At 39.7% G+C, this 18,456-nt stretch overlaps 1 protein-coding gene across 5 annotated transcripts; it reads left to right on the forward strand.

The window, feature by feature from the left end:
• The first annotated feature begins 84 nt into the window (after window positions 1-84).
• On the forward strand, window positions 85-18,408 carry hspbap1 (hspb associated protein 1). Of its 5 annotated transcripts, none has more exons than XM_053626582.1 (8): window positions 85-141; window positions 1,499-1,696; window positions 4,857-5,041; window positions 6,554-6,690; window positions 8,846-9,017; window positions 15,172-15,255; window positions 17,151-17,261; window positions 17,816-18,408. In XM_053626582.1, exons 2-8 carry the CDS (start codon window positions 1,513-1,515, stop codon window positions 18,323-18,325), a joined length of 1,383 nt encoding a protein of 460 aa, XP_053482557.1. In that variant the 5' UTR covers window positions 85-141; window positions 1,499-1,512; the 3' UTR covers window positions 18,326-18,408. The 5 variants fall into 5 exon arrangements, with proteins under 5 accessions (XP_053482557.1, XP_053482554.1, XP_053482555.1 ...); XM_053626579.1 differs by lacking the exon at window positions 85-141 and adding an exon at window positions 167-897; XM_053626580.1 differs by lacking the exon at window positions 85-141 and adding an exon at window positions 167-359.
• Window positions 18,409-18,456: the final 48 nt, after the last annotated feature.

The following is an 18,456-nucleotide window of genomic DNA, read 5'->3' on the forward strand; positions in this document are numbered from 1 at the left end:
GCATGCGGCTTTCACAACCGGTCGTGACGACACATTGTAGAAACTGCAACTACGGTGTTCGCCATGTTGGATCTGTGTGGCCTTTATTGACACGACGACCTCCGTCCTGGCAGAGCCTGAATGGCTGGAGTTTCGCTTCCGGTCAGATTATTTTTTTAAACACAGTCGTTAGCTCTCACGTGAGTTTGTTTACAAGGCCAAATCAGAACAGAGAGTACTTTTCGGCTTTTCTGGGAAGCTGAGTGAACGTCCTCATGTTTAGCTGCTAGCTATATTGTGAGGCTGTGTCTTTATGTTTGGTTGTTCATGTTTATGTTTGGAGTTCATGTAAAGCTCGTGTAGAGAGAAAAATAAATCAGGTAGCGATGAGCTAGTGTTTGTGTCGTTAAAATAGTTTGCAGCTCGAAGCTGTTTTCCGGCTGACCATGATTATTCTGTCTCACCACATATTCTTCTTCATATGCATATGTAATGGAAGGACACAGCTGGCTATTCTCTACATGCACTTTACGCTCACATATGGGAATTAGTTGTTAGATCATTTAAACTCAGTTTATAATCCGTGAACAAGAGTCTTCTAAGATAAATGAGGAATAAAACGCGACGGGGCGTGCTGTTACAGGAATATAAACAACGACAAAGCGGCCAGTTGTGAAGCCACGAAGTATTTGTTATTTATTGTTTTCCTGTAACAGCACTTGTCGAAATGTTTTATTCTTCTTGTACTGCATCAGTTTGCCAACGAGATATATGGAATATAAAATATAAATATCAGTGAACAGCGTCATACTTTTTATAATCTGCTGGGGGGGAACCCAATAGAAACCCTCATAGAATTTTTAATGGTTATACTGGGAATTTCATTGGTTTGAATGGAAACTGTAATGGTCTTTACTGGTAATTTGTTGCCTTCTATTGGTGGCATGTTCTGTCTAGTGGATACGATTAAGGGCCAGTAATGATTTTAATGATTAACTGATGGTTTGTAATGATATTTGTAGTGGAAACCATTAGAATGTCTGTGATGATTTCCACTGAGGTTTTTTCCTAGCAGGGTTGTTACATTTAATGTTGTGAAACGTCATTAAAAAGTCCTGCAGCTTGTCATTTGAGACTTCTTACATATTGTGTTAAATAAATGTCTCTCTCTATATGAGAGAGCGTGAGAAAATCATTAATTCATTATCATTTGATTATGCGGAGCAACTATAGTAACAATAAAGTGTTAAAACAAATTATAAACCTGTAATTTGCCTTACAGCTGGCACATGCTGTTATAGAAACTTAACACCTTCTGACCAATCAGATTTGAGAATTCAACAGCACTGTAGTATACAGCGTCATAAAGAGATGAACGGGGAAAAATGAATCACTTTGGTGATTCATTTTTTGGAGTAATGTAGTGTAATGGAAATGTCTCAGAGAATGAGTGTGAGTAGTGGTGTACGGCTTGTCTGGTTCAATGGATGTGAACCTTCAAATCTGTGTTTCTGTTCAGTGACCTCTGCAGATATGGCCACTAAACCGTTCAGGCCTGAGGAAGCACGTAGGATCATGCAGTTTCTGCACAGGCCAGCGGTTTTCCTCAACATGACTGATAACTGGCCAGGACGGGACTGGACTCTGGAACATCTGGCACTTTGTCTAGAGGAGAAGTCTGTACGCTTTCGTATTGGGAAGCGGTGTGAGCAGAAGGGTAAGCAGTTTCTCAGTTCCTGCTGACTAAATGAAGTTACATACATAGTTGTTCATGGGTGTTCACAACAAGTTCCCTCAGCAATGATGTCAGACAATAAAATATGTTGCATACTTTAAGGACAAAATTAAATTAAAGACGTAGTTTATAAGCACTTGAAATTATATATATATATATATATATATATATATATATATATATATATATATATACACACACACACACACACACACACACACACACACACACACAGTGTCTCATAAAAGTGAATATACCCCTCACATTTTTGTAAATATTTGATTACAACTCAACACACAGCCATTAATGTCTAAACCACTGGCAACAAAAGTGAGTACACCCCTAAGTGAAAATGTCTCAATTGGGCCCAAAGTGTCAATATTTTGTGTGGCCACCATTATTTTCCAGCACTGCCTTAACCCTCTTGGGCATGGAGTTCACCAGAGCTTCACAGATTGCCGCTGGAGTCCTCTTCCACTCCTCCATGACGACATCACGGACCTGGTGGATGTTAGAGACCTTGTGCTGCTCCACCTTCCGTTTGAGGATGCCCCACAGATGCTCAATAGGGTTTAGGTCTGGAGACATGCTTGGCCAGTCCATCACCTTCACCCTCAGCTTCTTTAGCAAGGCAGTAGTCGTCTTGGAGGTGTGTTTGGGGTCGTTATCATGCTGGAATACTGCATACTGATCATGCTCTGCTTCAGTATGTCACAGTACATGTTGGCATTCATGGTTCCCTCAATGAACTGTAGCTTCCCAGTGCCGGCAGAACTCATGCAGCCCCAGACCATGACACTCCCACCACCATGCTTGACTGTAGGCAAGACACACTTGTCTTTGTACTCCTCACCTGGTTGCTGCCACACACGCTTGACACCATCTGAACCAAATAAGTTTATCTTGTTCTCATCAGAACACAGGACAAGGTTCCAGTAATCCATGTGCTTAATCTGCTTGTCTTCAGCAAACTGTTTTCTCGTGCATCATCTTTAGAAGAGGCTTCCTTCTGGGACGACAGCCATGCAGACCAATTTGATGCAGTGTGCGGCGTATGGTCTGACAGGCTGACCCCCCAACCCTTCAACCTCTGCAGCAATGCTGGCAGCACTCATACGTCTATTTCCCAAAGACAACCTCTGGATATGATGCTGAGCACATGCACTCAACTTCTTTGGTCGACCATGGCGAGGCCTGTTCTGAGTGGAACCTGTCCTGTTAAACCGCTGTATGGTCTTGGCCACCATGCTGCAGCTCAGTGTCAGGGTCTTGGCAATCTTCTTATAGCCTAGGCCATCTTTATGTAGAGCAACAATTCTTTTTTTCAGATCCTCAGAGAGTTCTTTGCCATGAGGTGCCATGTTGAACTTCCAGTGACCAGTATGAGGGAGTGTGAGAGCGATGACACCAAATTTATCACACCTGCTCCCCATTCACACCTGAGACCTTGTAACACTAACAAGTCACATGACACCGGGGAGGGAAAATGGCTAATTGGGCCCAATTTCGACATTTTCACTTAGGGGTGTACTTACTTTTGTTGCCAGCGGTTTAGACATTAATGGCTATGTGTTGAGTTATTTTGAGGGGACAGCAAATTTACACTGTTACACAAGCTGTACACTCACTACTTTACATTGTAGCAAAGTGTCATTTCTTCAGTGTTGCCACATGAAAAGATATAATCAAATATTTATAAAAATGTGAGGGGTGTACTCACTTTTGTGAGATACTGTATGTATGTGTGTGTGTGTGTATATATACACACACACACATTATTTATTTATTTATTTATTTATTTTGTATATAAATTGTAAAATAAAGGCAGTTCTCTTTTCATAAGAAACCATGGGGAATGCACTTTTTCATGTAACTCTTTCACGTAACTGCCCAATCTTAACCAGAAACCGCCGGTGTGTGCGCAGGTTTTCATTCCAACCTGCGCCCACATCCTTTGTGCATAAGGCTGGACACTCCTGGTACAATATTTGTGAATACGAAGACCTAAATGAAATTGTATATGAAGAGCCCATTAAATTAATTCATGTTTACCACATTCCACTATAGTTTCTTTTCTATGCTTTGTTGACACATGTCTCTTAAGTGTCTAACAGCTATAAATGTATAAAAAGTACTAATTAAACCATTATGCTTCAGGAGGTTCATTTCTCATCCACTACAAATATACGTGTAAAAATGACCTACGTTATGGCCTGAACACTGGCATTTTGATGAAGATTTTGTGTGTGCAGGACCTCAAATGCAAAAGTTATACAATTTCTGTGAATTTTTGTGCTTTCTATTTTATGATGCAGAGTTTTGAAAATGAGCCATAACTTAATATTATTGAGTTTTATTGTTACAACTTATTATTATTATACCTTTTATTTACATGGCCAGTATGTGCTGTTAGTATGTGGATAGGCGTCTCATCCAGGGTGTATTCCTGCCTCCTGGGATAACCCTGACTGGGACAAAGTCATTCAAATTCTCTGCGTCTACAAGGGAATTTACATATTGCATACATATACTAAAAGTAGTTTTCCCAGCAGTCGAGGAAATATGAAATTGGTCAGTGAAAGCTGTCATTTTGATTTGAACGTTTTAGTTATGAGAAGTGTACTGTATATTATTATGCCAGTATAACATTCTGGCACTTATTACTGTAAAGTACTCACAACTTTCACATGTCTGTAGCGCACGTTCTTCTGAATAGCGTTTAGAAATGCAAGCTTGCTCAAAGGTGTCCTGGTGTGTGGCGCTGACAGGAGATAGATCATTTGTTCCCTCTACACAACAATGGTAGACATTTCCAATACAGTGTTATTTAATTTGACTGACTAATCAATTTTCATTTTAAATCAGACAGAAATCAAGTGTACCTAGATGCAATTTTGTGCCACTGCACAGTGGATGATTAAAACTTTGTGTCATTACAATGCACTTTTGATTGAGGTAATGTTAGGACATTCCATTCAGCATTGTGCTGAATCAATAAATAGTACATTCAGAATGAGCAGATAATTGACTTGATAATTGGCTTGAAATTGACGCTGAGGCCCCATCCATGGCAGTTTTCCTAACAGCGTCACTGTCTACCTGCACGTTTTAATCCTGTCTTTTTTTTATTTTATTTCACCAGCTCCTCTCTTTGAAACAGAGTGCTCATATGTCGAAGCAACTCTCACAGAGTTTCTGTGTTGGATGAGGGGGAGTGACACTGCATCTGTAGGCCCATTTGCTGACTATCCTCTATCAGAGTACTGGGCTTATGCAGACTACAAGTATATTGCCCTTCTTTTTCAGGACAAGGACACCATGTTTAAGGTAAATCAACATACAATGTCCATTTTCATACATCTCAAAACAAACATACCCTTTAAAAAAAAATAATAATTTGATTAATTGTCAGATATGCAATTATGATTAATAATTTGTCTTTTTATTGAATTTATGCCACTATTGTAGTATAACAAAGCATAACAGTTGTCTAATCATGTGCACATGTATCCATTTGTCAATAATGAGTACGTTAAATTTCTGTTTGCATTTTAAACTAATAAAAATGGTCAGGAAAGACACAGCACTAATAACTTCGATTTCAATTTCTTAATACAGAAATAGGTTGCTGGACAATGAGCATGTACTATTGCAAAACCTATAACGATAAACCATGTACTGTTCTATACTCATTTTCTAAATCTTCCTATCTAATATGTTTTAGCATTAGGACAGATAGTTCAGAAAAGTAAGCCTTTGACTGAGAATAAAAGCTAAAATGCAATGGTGCAGCAGTTTGATTACAACAAGAAAATAATTTTAAATGAGTATTGTTTGTTTATTCAACCAACTTTTAAGTCTGGAATCTAACATTAAGCATGATAAAATGAAATAATACCAATTAGATCAAATAATTGTGATTAGTCAATTCTGTAAGAATTGTTGCTGGCCTAATTAGATCACAGGCCTTTTGTAGTTTCAAAGCACCACACGGTTCCGGCTTAGTGAACCACTCACACAATTAGAAAGCAGCTGATCCTTCACAGATTTTTCAGAGGAGGTGATTTCATATCACCGATTCTAACAAGCATGATTCTTTCTGATGCATTTATCAATTCCCATTTGTATTACTTCTGTCTTCTGTGTATGTGCATTTCTGGTGTTTGAAACCTACTGTTTGAAGCAGTGTGTCTGGGACTTCTGGAAGCACATAGACTTTCTGACTAAATTGGAGCAATAAATCACTGGATGTGTTTTGCCCAGCTCTTGTTTTCAGTCAGTCAGACTGCAGATGGTAATGGCTGAGAGGCTATTTTAAAGTTTGCCACAAGGTTACTTTGATCTGAATGTGTGGCTCTTGCAAGCTTTCACCTTCTTTGTAAATGATAATAAATGCTCGTGAGCTGTCGCTGTTCTCTTTTGAGACCGCAATACTGCCAAAGCCAAGCCTGTGAGACTGGCAGGCATCAGCTTTTCTTAAATGATGAATAGTGCCATTTAAAAGTTGCTGAAAACCTCAAATGCACAGTCTGCTCTTTACAATCTCCCAGCTGTTAATGGATTCATTATCCAGGTTGCTGGGTACCATCTTTAAGCACAGGGTTTTTTTTTCTTATTGTAAAGGGAATATATTGACATCAGACATGCTATGCAATAAGGGGAAAATGTGTTGTTATTGCAGCAGTTTTATTATGGTGCAATTACTTACTTAATAAATAAATAATGGGCCTCCTTCTTTATTTTAGCTGTGTGAGCATTTATAGTAAAAATGTGAGTCTATACTGAAAGCCTAATCACTGAGTCGATACTGAAAGCCTAATCTAAACGAGTGTGTTGCAGGATGTAGTGTGGTCTGACTTTGGCTATCCAGGCCGTGATGGGAGAGAGAGTACTCTTTGGGTTGGTACAAATGGTGCTAACACTCCATGTCACCTGGACTCCTACGGATGCAATCTTGTCTTCCAGATTCAAGGCAGGTAATGGCACAGAGCTTGAGCTTACAGTCCATTAACACTGTACATAAGCCATAAATGAAGACTTTGGGTCATGTGAGACACATTGGTGCTAATACTGTACAACTGTACACTGCCAGTGAATATTTTCCAACGGTCATGTTTGATCTAGAACTTGAGTTAAAAATTTAAGAAAAAAACACATTATAGCTAGTAGAGAAGCAAAATGATTTTAGATAATTGGAGTTATTTTATTCCAGAACTTTTGAAAGAGAAAAGCAAAGCTGGGTAAAAGGGCTGAGCTGCAAGAGTCTCTTGATCTGCATTACGGAGCCGTATTACAAGGAACTTCTGTATGTCTGTGACAGAGATAGTCCTGGAGTCTAGTCTAATCTATTTACAGTTGTGTGCCTTGGTTGAATGCCACATCTTTTGAGTGTATAATGTAATCTGAATCTGAGAAATAAGTTAATACATCAGAAATGATATACTGCAGTAGATGCCCCTACTGCTTTTGAGATTATGTGTAGTCTGTGGAAAATCTTTTATATAATAAGGTACGGCAGAAAAATCTTTCAGTGTTTTCTGAAAATCTTTCTAAGATGATGCTGAAAAGTACCTTCAGTCGTTCGTCGCAATTAATTGGAAGCTCTGGCAGCTGTTTAGTGCACCGACAATAAAAATAGATATAGAGATAATACACAGGAGTAGGTGAGTTCTAACTCACAACGCATTAATAAGACAGATGTAATTATTATTAAGTTGATGTCTTATACATTTTTATTTTATCTTAGCTGGGACATTGTGCTGTACAATATCACTATTCACCTACTTAATCCTGTATATCAGTTAATCAAATGAACTATAAGCTGTGATAGCTATTAAATGAGCGCGTGTGATTAGATAAGATAAACGGCTTTTAATGTCTTTCATTCATGTTTTTATATAAAGCTTACTATTGGCTGAATTTTAATCACGACCACTTTAGCTTTTGGAAAACATAAATATGTGAGTCAAGGTTGCCTTCATGAGTCATGTAAGTAAGGTGTTTTTTTTTTTTTTAAAAGGTTTTTCTGATTAGTTAGATTGTCTGTTTTATTGTGATTGTGTTGGCCGTGTTGTAAGTGCAGTGATATTGTAAGATTGTTGTATTAATATTAGCTTGGCATTAACAGTGATTTATTTGTAAGGTTTGATATTGTTTCTCGTAGATTACAGAGCGACAATATAGTGAGAAACCTGAAAACCACACTTTTCTGCTTTTTCACCTGAAGCAGTGGTCAGATCAAATGCAAATACAATTTGCACGACTGAAAAGCCAATTCACTGAAGGGAAAAGGACTCAGAGTGGGAAATTTGCATTTGTGGTTACTTTGTGTTGTCTTTATTTAGGTGTATTTTGCGTATTTTTTCAAGTCTGAATAATTATTGTATTATTCACTCACCATTCACCTGCACGTTCACACAGTTATCTAGTCAGCCAATCATGTAGCAGCAGCATAGTGCATAAAATCATGCAGATACAGGTCAAGAGCTTCAGCTAATGTTCACTTCAAACATCAGAATGGGGAAAAAATCTCAGTGACTTTAATCATGGCATGGATGTTTGGTACCAGATGGGGGTGGTTTGATTATTTCAGATACTCTTTGATTTCCTGGGATTTTCACACACATTATTCTCTAGAGTTTACACAGAATGCATCCTGTGTACAAAGCGGTCTAAAGGCTGAAACACCTTGTTGATGAGAGAGATCCTTCTTGGCAGCTCAAACCAACCTGACTATTTTCCTCTGACCTCTCTTATCAACCCACAGAACTGTCGCTAACTCAATGTTTTTTGTTTTTCACACCATTTTGTGTAAATATTAGAGACTGTTGTGTGTGGAAAACCCCTTGATGGACATTCATGATGGACTTGGATTTTTTGTTCGCAGTGTTCTCATCTCTGAGAATATGAAGATTCCTGCTTCTTTATTCCAGCCCTCATCTTTCTCCCCATCCTTTTTAAAACAAAGTTGCACCCATGCTGCTGATCAGGGCTCTGTCAGTCTGAATGAAGAAACACATGTATGTAGGCCATGTTCAGTAAGACAACTGACAGGTTCTTTCAGTTCTTCAACTGACACACTTTTTATTGTGCTGCCATTAGTAGTAGCAATAATCTTTGTTTTCTCCCTAGAAAACGCTGGCATCTCTTTCCTCCTGATGATGCAGAATGTATGTACCCAACACGTATACCATACGAGGAGTCCAGTGTGTTCAGCCAGGTCAACGTGAAACGTCCTGACATGCGCCGATTCCCTGCTTTCCGAAGAGCCCGATCCTACCTCGTCACTCTGGAGCCGGGTCAGGTAAATGCTTTCTTCGTAATTCTGGCTCAAAAAGGTCATACAAAAGCTCTTAGGGTTAGAGCTGGAGCATGTTACCTTTTTTTGCTGAAGAATTAAACATGCTTTAGTTGAGATTGGGCAACAAACTGTCTAAAACATGGTGTTGTTTTCTCTGCAGTGACACCAGTTGGCAAGCCAAAAAAAGTTATTCATGAACGATTGAGTTATCTTTTTTTTTCCTTGCTGATCAAAAGGTATTTACCATTAGAAAGACTTTTAGGTTTTTTTCTTTGTTTATTAATTTTAAGCAACTTTTTAAATAGTGCTTGAGAGAGAGGTGCTATATTAATAAAATTATTAGTCTTCATTATGGTTTGCAAACCTACTTCGCTACTATCCTAAGACATTGAGTGTTGCTTCCTTTTCCCTTCTTTTTAACACCCTGCAGTTACAGTACCTTTCCAGTGATAATTGCTCAGACGGCTGATTGCTGACTGTCAGTGGTTGGCTTGACATGCCATGCTGTATCTAACATTAACCTGAATCTTTCACCAAGTACTTGGTAAACATGACAGTCACATTGATGTGCACAGTAATACTTTTATTTTCATTAGAGACTACTACAAGGGCAGCAGATAATCTGTCTTCATAAGGCATGTATTCGCCGAGTCTCCTTGAATGAACTGGCAACAGATTAATCTACACAAGGGAGGGAGAGCAGTTCAACTGGCACTACTTAATCTTCTTCCTCAAAGTGCTTGTAATAACTATGTGTACCCAAAAAGATCTCTAAAGCTATATACTGCTACATCAAATCCCATTTGAAATATTAGTCATCACAAATAACATCCCAACACGAGTGCCTCCACTAAACAATATTCAGTATTTTTACACAATTTTCTCACTCCCTGGAGTGAAGTGACTGCTACCTCGCGGGGAAGGTGAAAGCTAACACACTTACTTCCTCCAAGACACAGGAAGCCAACTGCATCTTTTCAAACTGCTGCTCATGGTACATCACACACAGAGCAAAGCGATGATTGCCCTCTTCTACATACATGAGCTCAAAGACAACCACTTTGTGCTCTCGAGTGTCATTAGAAAAGGAATTTCAGTTAAAATTCATTCATCCATCCATCCATCCATCCATTTTCTGTGCCGCTTATCGTACACAGGGTCACGTCGAGCCTGGAGGGTATCCCAGAAAACTCGGGGCACAAGGTGGGGGGGGGGGACACCCTGGATGGGATGAGAACCCATCACAGCGCACAATCGCATACCCATTCACATGCTCATTCACACGCTACAGACAAACAGCCTACAACACGTGTTTTTGGACTGGGGGAGGAAACCGGAGTACCCGGAAGAAACCCCCAAAGCATGGGGAGAACATGGGGGGGGTCTATGTATGAAAGTATGTGGGTACTGTTAGCAAAAACTATAAACAAAGTTATATTTAATAATAAATAGTTATTTGGTTCTATGAGCACTTTTCAGTACTCAAAATGATTTTATATTTGAAGAATAGTAATTTGGGCTTTAACTATGAGCACATGCTGTGCACATACTCAGTGTCAATTTTTTTCGCTATATTTTTAACTTTCCTTCCTCTATTTTCATGAATTTTTAAACACTAGCATGGTAAGCAGGAGCAAAATCATGTAAATAGCATTTCTTCATTGTGTGAGTGTGTGTGTGTGTGTGTGTGAATATGTGCATTCATCCCCCTCTTTCCCCCCACCCCATTTTGGATTTCTGTTCTATTTATGAAGCCTCTTTGCTCACACACTTCGAGACAGGAGATGGTGGCAGGGCAATTAGTGGTAGTCCAACATTGCTAGTGTATTCTCTGGGAGCACTCACACTATCAGCAGCATACTAATGAAGACCAGAGATGCACGTTTCCATTATCACACAGAGAGCTTCACTGCCCACAAGTGCAAATACGCAGTACAAGCTTATAAAAAACAGGATGGCTGAAAATGTTTGTGGTTCTCCATGTGTTTGTTTAAAACTTTGAAAGTTGAAAATCCACCATAATCCTCTTGATAGATAACACAGACACATTTATATAATGACAAACAAAAGAAAATTCCCGCAAGGATACCAGGGACTCCTTCCTGCCAACAGCTTGTACAACAGAGCCAAAGTTATGCAGAATTTGCACATATGCTATCGATGGATGTGTTTCTTAAAATGGATGATCAGACTAGACAGTATACTTTCATTTTGTGGTTATCAGAATAGAAAGTGTCCATCTGATTACAGCAGCAGCTCATGAATAATGCAGGGTGCACATAAGAAATCCATTACAGTATGGATAAATATTGTTTCTGACTTGCAGTTATTGTAATACTGACATTAACAATTAAGCAACTTGGGAAAACAGGCAAAAATGTTAACAGAAAATGAAGAGCATGCAGGAATATAGACTGTAGTATGATTTAAAGATTGACCAGGCCCTATACACTTCCATGAAAATAAACCATATAGTGCTGTGAAAGTAGAGCCACATTAAACAGTATGACAGACTACAGCTGCCCACTAGTGGAGAGCAAAATGTTGACATGCATTCGCTTTTGGTATTCTGTGCCTGTTCAAACACACAAGTCCAGAAACTTGCATGCTGACTGAGGGCGCTAATCTGTAATGTTGAATTACTGTACTTGGCTAAATCCAGACCTGATGACTTACTTCAGCAGACACAACGCAAACCCATCTAAGCTTCACCCATGAGTCCTATTTCTGCTGGATTTGTGATGTGTAAAATTGTACTATTTATTAACCTTGCATGATTTGTCAGATGGTTTTGGGAACACTGCAAAAACTAACATTTTAGCAAGTGAACATGTCTTAAATACAGTATATGCAAATTTTAGAATATTTACTATGAGTTTATTATAAACAAATATATTCAATTCAATTTTATCTGTATAGCGCGTTTAACAATGGACATTGACTCAAAGCAGCTTTACAGAAACAAACACAGGATACAGATTTTAAGTGTGTGAATTTATCCCTATTGAGCAAGCCGGTGGCAATGGTGGGAAGGAAAAACTCTCCAAGATGATCTGAGGAAGAAACCTTGAGAAGAACTAGACTCAGAAGGGAACCCATCCTCATCTGGGTAACAACTGAATGTGAAAGAAAAGGAAAGTTCATTATGGTTTTTATGTGACGTCTGTTACAATTTTGCAATCAATTCTCAGACTTGCATGTGCTGCCATAGCAGCAACCTTTGTCCCAGCAACCACAACAAAAATGTCCATGTGAAATTTAGGTCCAAAACCATTTCCATGGTACTTCAAGCGGCACCATCCTCAGCAGTCTCCAGGCTGCACTGCTTGGGGCCGTCCTCAGTGGCAGAATGTAGCGCCATTCAGAGGTAGGGCATCAAGATAGATCAGGCAAGTCTGGAGAGCAGAAAGGGTCAGGATCACTGGCATCTCCATAATATCATGTGTGGCTCGACAGAAGGAGAGAGGAAGGTAAAGAGAGGAAGAGATTGTTAGGTATGCTTACTATCCCATGATGGATAAGACTGTAGTTTGTGTAAAAGAAAGTCTATTCATGGTAAGCTTGAGTAAACATGTTTTCAGCCTAGACTTAAACACAGACTGTGCCCGAGTCCCAAACACTAATCGGAAGGCTGTTCCATAACTGTGGGGTTTTTATAAGAGAGAGCTCTTCCCGCCTGCTGTAGCCTTCACTATTCAAGGTACCAACAAATAGCCTACACCTTTTGATCCAAGCAGGCGTGGCGGATCATAAAAGACCAAAAGTTCGCTCAGGTACTGTGGCATGAGACCATTGAGTGCTTTACAGGTCAGTAGAAGTATTTTATAATCAATGCAATATTTTACTGCGAGCCAGTGCAGTATGAATAATATAGGGGTGATGTGGTCATACTTTCTGGTTCTAGTAAGGACTTGCAGCTGCACTCTGGACTAACCTGAGCTTGTTTATGCACTTACTGGAACATCCAGACAGTAAGGCATTACAGTAATCTAGCCTAGAGGTGATGAAAGCATGAACTAATTTTTCTGCATCATGTAATGACATATTTCTCATCTTAGCAATATTTCTGAGATGAAAGAAGGCTATCCTAGTAATATTATCTACATGAGCGTCAAATGAAAGACTGGAGTCAGTAATCACACCACGGACTTTTACTGCTGCACATGATGAAACAAAGGCCATCCAGTTACTGTGTAATCAGAATGCTTACTTCTAGCTGCATGTGGTGCTAGTACAAGTACTTCTGTCTTGTCAGAATTCAGTAGAAGGAAGTTAATAAGCAACTAATGTCCTTTACACATTCCTCAACTTTATTAAGCTGCTGTCTGTCCTCTGGCTTTGCTGAAAAATACAGCTGTGTATCATCAACATAACAGTGGAAGCTTATCACTTTGAGTAACCTCTCTCTGACAGCATAACAGGACTGGGTGTTCTCCAATAATGCTTGCTGAGATTGCTTACTGTGCAGAAAGTGAGGTCCATGAATACATGGTTTGCCATGTATTGGTGTGGAAGAACTCAAATGGCCTGCACAGAGCCCTGACATCAACTTCACCGAACACCTTTAGGATGAACTGAAACACTGACTGCACACCAAGCCTTCTTACCAAACATCAGTGCCTGACCTCACTAATGCTCTTACTGGCTGAACGGGCAAATCCCCAAAGGCACACTCCAAAGACTAATAGCAAGCCTTCATAGAAGAGTGGAGGTTATTATAATCGCAAAGGGGGCTCTAAATCTGGAATAGGATGTTGCTACGTTCCTACAGGAAGTAAGATCTTGGGTGAGTGTAAGAACAATAACAATTTAAGATTGTGGGTTGATAAGATTATGTTGACGGTGGATGAGTAGGACAGGAGGGTAAAGTTACAATGAACTCGGTGGAGGATATGCAAGTGAATGTAACATTAATGGTCAAAAACTGGAACTGACATTAGCCTAGCCTACTTTGTGGATGTGCAAATATCAACAGTTAATTGACGTTCTTAAGAACAAACCAAGCCATGGTATGATGCCTTGTATACTAAGCGAAGGATACCTACTGTTTAGGTATCTAGTTACTTACTGTCTGAAAAAAAGCTTGTATGTTCTGCTGCACTTTTCTACGCTTGGCTGCTGTCTCAATTTCTTACAGACTGAGCTGCTAAAATATATCAACGAACTTGCGTTGAGTATGGGCGCAACCAAGTGTACAATTGGAGGCGGGGCACACATCTATTTTCCTTAACAAATGGAAATATATTAAAAAGGAATACATAAATAAATAGAATAGATGAAGAAAAGACAAAGCTGTTGGCAGAGTTCATTAAATGGGGACATATAGAAAATATTTTGTACTGTATATTGGGGGGACAGATTGGCATTTCCTCAACATTGGGGGGGGGTAAGACCCCCCTCAAAGAATGCGTGGTTACGCCCATGGGACAACCACAAGCAAGGACAAAAGGGGAACTAGTCTCACCCGAGAGAGAGAGAGAGAACATTGATGGTGCCAAAGAAATTAACATAGCAAAAACACTACTACCCTAGGCTATATTTAAGAAGTAGCTAACCTGACTGCCAAGAACATAAAAACAATAACTAGCTAACTACACTAGGCTAAGCAAACAAGAAATACAAGGGTGGCACCCACCCTCTAGATTAGGGTGTCTAGATATTCAAACACACCTGTGTAATGGATTGTACATACACACACATTCTTACCTGTTTTCAAACCAAGGAAGCTAGTATAAGGGTGGAAGGGCGAACAAAGCAACAAACAAGCCAACAATCAAAACAACAGGCTAACAGTGAGCCAAGAGGCTAGCACAAGGGCTTCATAGTGCTGCTTTTAAATGGACAGCTCCGCCTCTTTTGGCCAGGTTCCTACCTTCCCATTTGTCAGGTCTCATCAACCAGTTAATGGTGATTGCCACAGGGCTCCACCTATAAGAAGACAGCCACAGACAGCAGGACAAACAAACAGTAGGGAAAAAAAAGAGATCAGAGAGGTAACACACAAATGTAAACTCAATGACGCATAACAGATGTTCAACAAACACATGGGTGTAATGGTCAGGTACCTACACTAGATGTTTAGCCATATTGTGTTGATTTGGTGAACTCAACATATCACTAAAATGTCAATATTGTCTCTTCCTTTAATTTCCATTAGGTTCTTTTTGTCCCAAGACACTGGTGGCACTATGTGGAATCAGTAGACCCAGTAACTGTCAGTGTCAACTCTTGGATTGAGATGGTAAGGTGTGATACCATCTGTTGTAATGTTATGCCATTTTATGCCAGCTACAGAGCCTTGTAAACGTATTCACCCCCTTGGCATTTTTCCTATTTTAGTGCATTACAACCTATAATTTAAATGGATTTTTATTTGGATTTGTATGTAATGGACGTGCACAAAATAGTCCAAATTGGTGAAGTGAAATGAAAAAAATAAATTGTTAAAAAGAAAAAAAATTAAAAAATGGAAAAGTGGTGTGTGCATATGTATTCACCCCCTTTGGTATGAAGCCCCTAAATAAGATCTGGTGCAACCAATTACCTTCAGAATTCACATAATTAGTTCAGTAAAGTCCACCTGTGTGCAATCTAAGTGTCACATGATCTCAGTATATATACACCTGTTCTGAAAGGCCCCAGAGTCTGCAACACAACTGAGCAAGGGGCACCATGAAAACAAGAAGTTCTCCAAACAGGTCAGTTTGTAATATCTGTAAAAATATCTGAAACTTTGAACATCCCACAGAGCACCATTAAGTCCATTATTTAAAAAAAAAAGAATATGGCACCATAACAAACCTGCCAAGAGAGGGCAGTCCACCAAAATCAGCAAAGGAGGGCATTAATCAGAGAGGCAACAAAGAGACCAAAGATAACCCTGAAGGAGATGCAAAGCTCCACAGTGAAGCTTGGCGTATCTGTCCACAGGAACACTTTAAGCCATACACTCCACAGAGCTGGGCTTTATGGAAGAGTGGCCAGAAAAAAAGCCATTGCTTAAAGAAAAAAAATAAGCAAACATGTTTGCTGTTCACCAGAAGGCATGTGGGAGACTCCAAATATGGAAGAAGGTCAGATGAGACTAAAATTGAGCTTTTTGGCCATCAAGGAAAAAGCTATGTCTGGCGCAAACCCTACACCTCTCATCACTGTGAGAACTCCATCCCCACAGTGAAGCATGGTGGTGGTAACATCATGCTGTGGGGATGTTTTTCATTGGCAGGGACTGGGAAACTGGTCAGAATTGAAGGAATGATGGATGGTGCAAAATACAGGCAAATTCTTGATGGAAACCTGTTTCAGTCTTCCAGAGATTTGAGACTGGGATGGAGGTTCACCTTCCAGCAGGACAATGACCCTGAGCATACTACTAAATCAACATTCGAGTGGTTTAAGGGGAAACATTTAAATGTCATGGAATGGCCTAGTCAAAGCCCAGACCTCAATCCAATTGAGAATCTGTGGTATGACTTAAAGATTGCTTTATACCAGTGGAACCTATCTAACTTGAAGGAGCTGGAGCAGTTTTGCCTTGAAGAATGGACAAAAATCCCAGTGGCTAGATGTGCCAAGCTTATAGAGACGTACCCCAAGAGACTTGCAGCTGTAATTGCTGCAAAAGGTGGCTCTACAAAGTATTGACTTGGGGGGTGAATAGTTATGCATGTCTTATTTCTTGTTTGTTTCACAATAAAAAATATTTTGCATCTTAAAAGTGGTAGGCATGTTGTGGAAATCAAATGATACAAACCCCCCAAACATTCATTTTAATTCCAGGATGTAAGGCAACAAAATAGGAAAAATACCAAGAGGGGTGAATACTTTCGCAAGGCGCTGTATGAGGGTGGTAGTGCACAAATGTTGTATTTGAAGTATTTGAAATTCAAATCATAGCATATTATCTTGGCATAGCTTAAGGCATAGACCCTTCATGACTCATCGGCAGCATCACTGTGATAGATGCCATGGTGCTGTATGTGTTTTAATGAATGTGGACTTGAATAAGTGTGAAGACACTTGTGTGTTTACTGCAAGGACAAGGGAATCAGTTGCATCAGAGCTTTAGAATAGTAAGTAATTTTCATGACAACTCCCAGGAGTGCCTCTTAGTGACACACTCATGATTCAATGCAGGAGGTGGATGATGAAGCCCGAATAGGAGAAGCTCTGACCAAGACCATCATCTGTGCACTAAAGACTAAACCAAGTGTGGATAACAAAGACAACTGGCTCAATCCTACGGAGGTATGCCCACCACCCATCAAAATAACCAACACACACACACACACACACCTGCATAGCATGTGTGGAAAAATGCATGAATTTACCATTGACAAGCACGTGACACTGAGAACCATGTATACCCCAGAAAGTTTCAATTAAATAGATTTCTTGACATTTTAATGCGTAATTAATGTAGATGAAAATGAACAATTTGTATAACACTCATCACCATGCAGAGGGCGCTCCAGTCTTGATGGATGTTTGTTTTCACTGGTGCTTGCATTGTCATCAATTTGTACACATGGCAGAGCGTGAGGAATCTGCCTCTTGTCTTAACTCCAGGTTTAGACAATAACAGGCAGATTGCTCAGTCACCGCTGTGTGTACAGACTGATAACACGGCCATGACCACTGACAACATCCTCACACTGTACCATAACCTGCATTGACCACAAACCTGTGCTCTGTTTGTACATGTTAAAAGGTGAACTGAGAGCATTTTTAGTTGTGGGGAAAAATTGTAATTGCACAATCTGTCATTCACTTCATCCATGCTGTCTGATTTTGTGTTAAAGGATGGGATCGCTACACATGATGAGAACATGCAGTACTTGAATCTAGCAGTGAAGGCTTACATGAATAAAAAGAGCTTGCATTCTGAAGACTGGGGCAGATGTGCAGAACAACCCAGTCCCTCAGCTTTGAAGCGGGACTCCAGTGGTCAGTTGAAGACCCCTGTCACTGAGCCTGTGACCTCATTTTCATTGCCATTCGGACCTCACCTCATTCCTGTTACTTGTCATGCAGACACGTCTGAGGAACCCACAGTGACAAACCCCAAAGAGGCTCTCATTTCAAAAGACAATACACTCTTTTACACGCAAAAAAGAACAAAGCCCCTGCATACAGAACCACATGGGAAAGAAGAGGCAATCAGTGTATCAGAGGAGGACAAGGAAGATGGAAATGGTGGTGCAATGTGTAGCCAAATATCCACCAATGATGTGCTGGACTGCCTGCTACATCCTGATGTCATCGCCCTTGTTACAAAGTTAATGATAGACAGACAGAAAGAGCTTGACTGAACAAGTCACAAAGCAATTTTTACACTGTATTAACTTTACACATGAAATATTGTGGTTAATAAAGACTTAATGGCTAATAATAATTAGTGATAATAATTTGAAAGAAAAAGGAACATGGTTTCTGTCACATT

Source organism: Ictalurus furcatus, chromosome 6, assembly GCF_023375685.1.
Source record: "Ictalurus furcatus strain D&B chromosome 6, Billie_1.0, whole genome shotgun sequence".
Lineage (NCBI taxonomy): Eukaryota > Metazoa > Chordata > Actinopteri > Siluriformes > Ictaluridae > Ictalurus > Ictalurus furcatus.

What these genes read in the sequence shown, in the direction of transcription:
- hspbap1 (XM_053626577.1), top strand. Translation starts at nt 1,408, where the DNA reads ATGGAAATGTCTCAGAGAATGAGTGTGAGTAGTGGTGTACGGCTTGTC. An exon ending in ACAAGGACACCATGTTTAAG is followed by an intron (nt 5,042 to 6,553) that starts GTAAATCAACAT and finishes AGTGTGTTGCAG; the next exon opens with GATGTAGTGTGGTCTGACTT. An exon ending in TCACTCTGGAGCCGGGTCAG is followed by an intron (nt 9,018 to 15,171) that starts GTAAATGCTTTC and finishes AATTTCCATTAG; the next exon opens with GTTCTTTTTGTCCCAAGACA.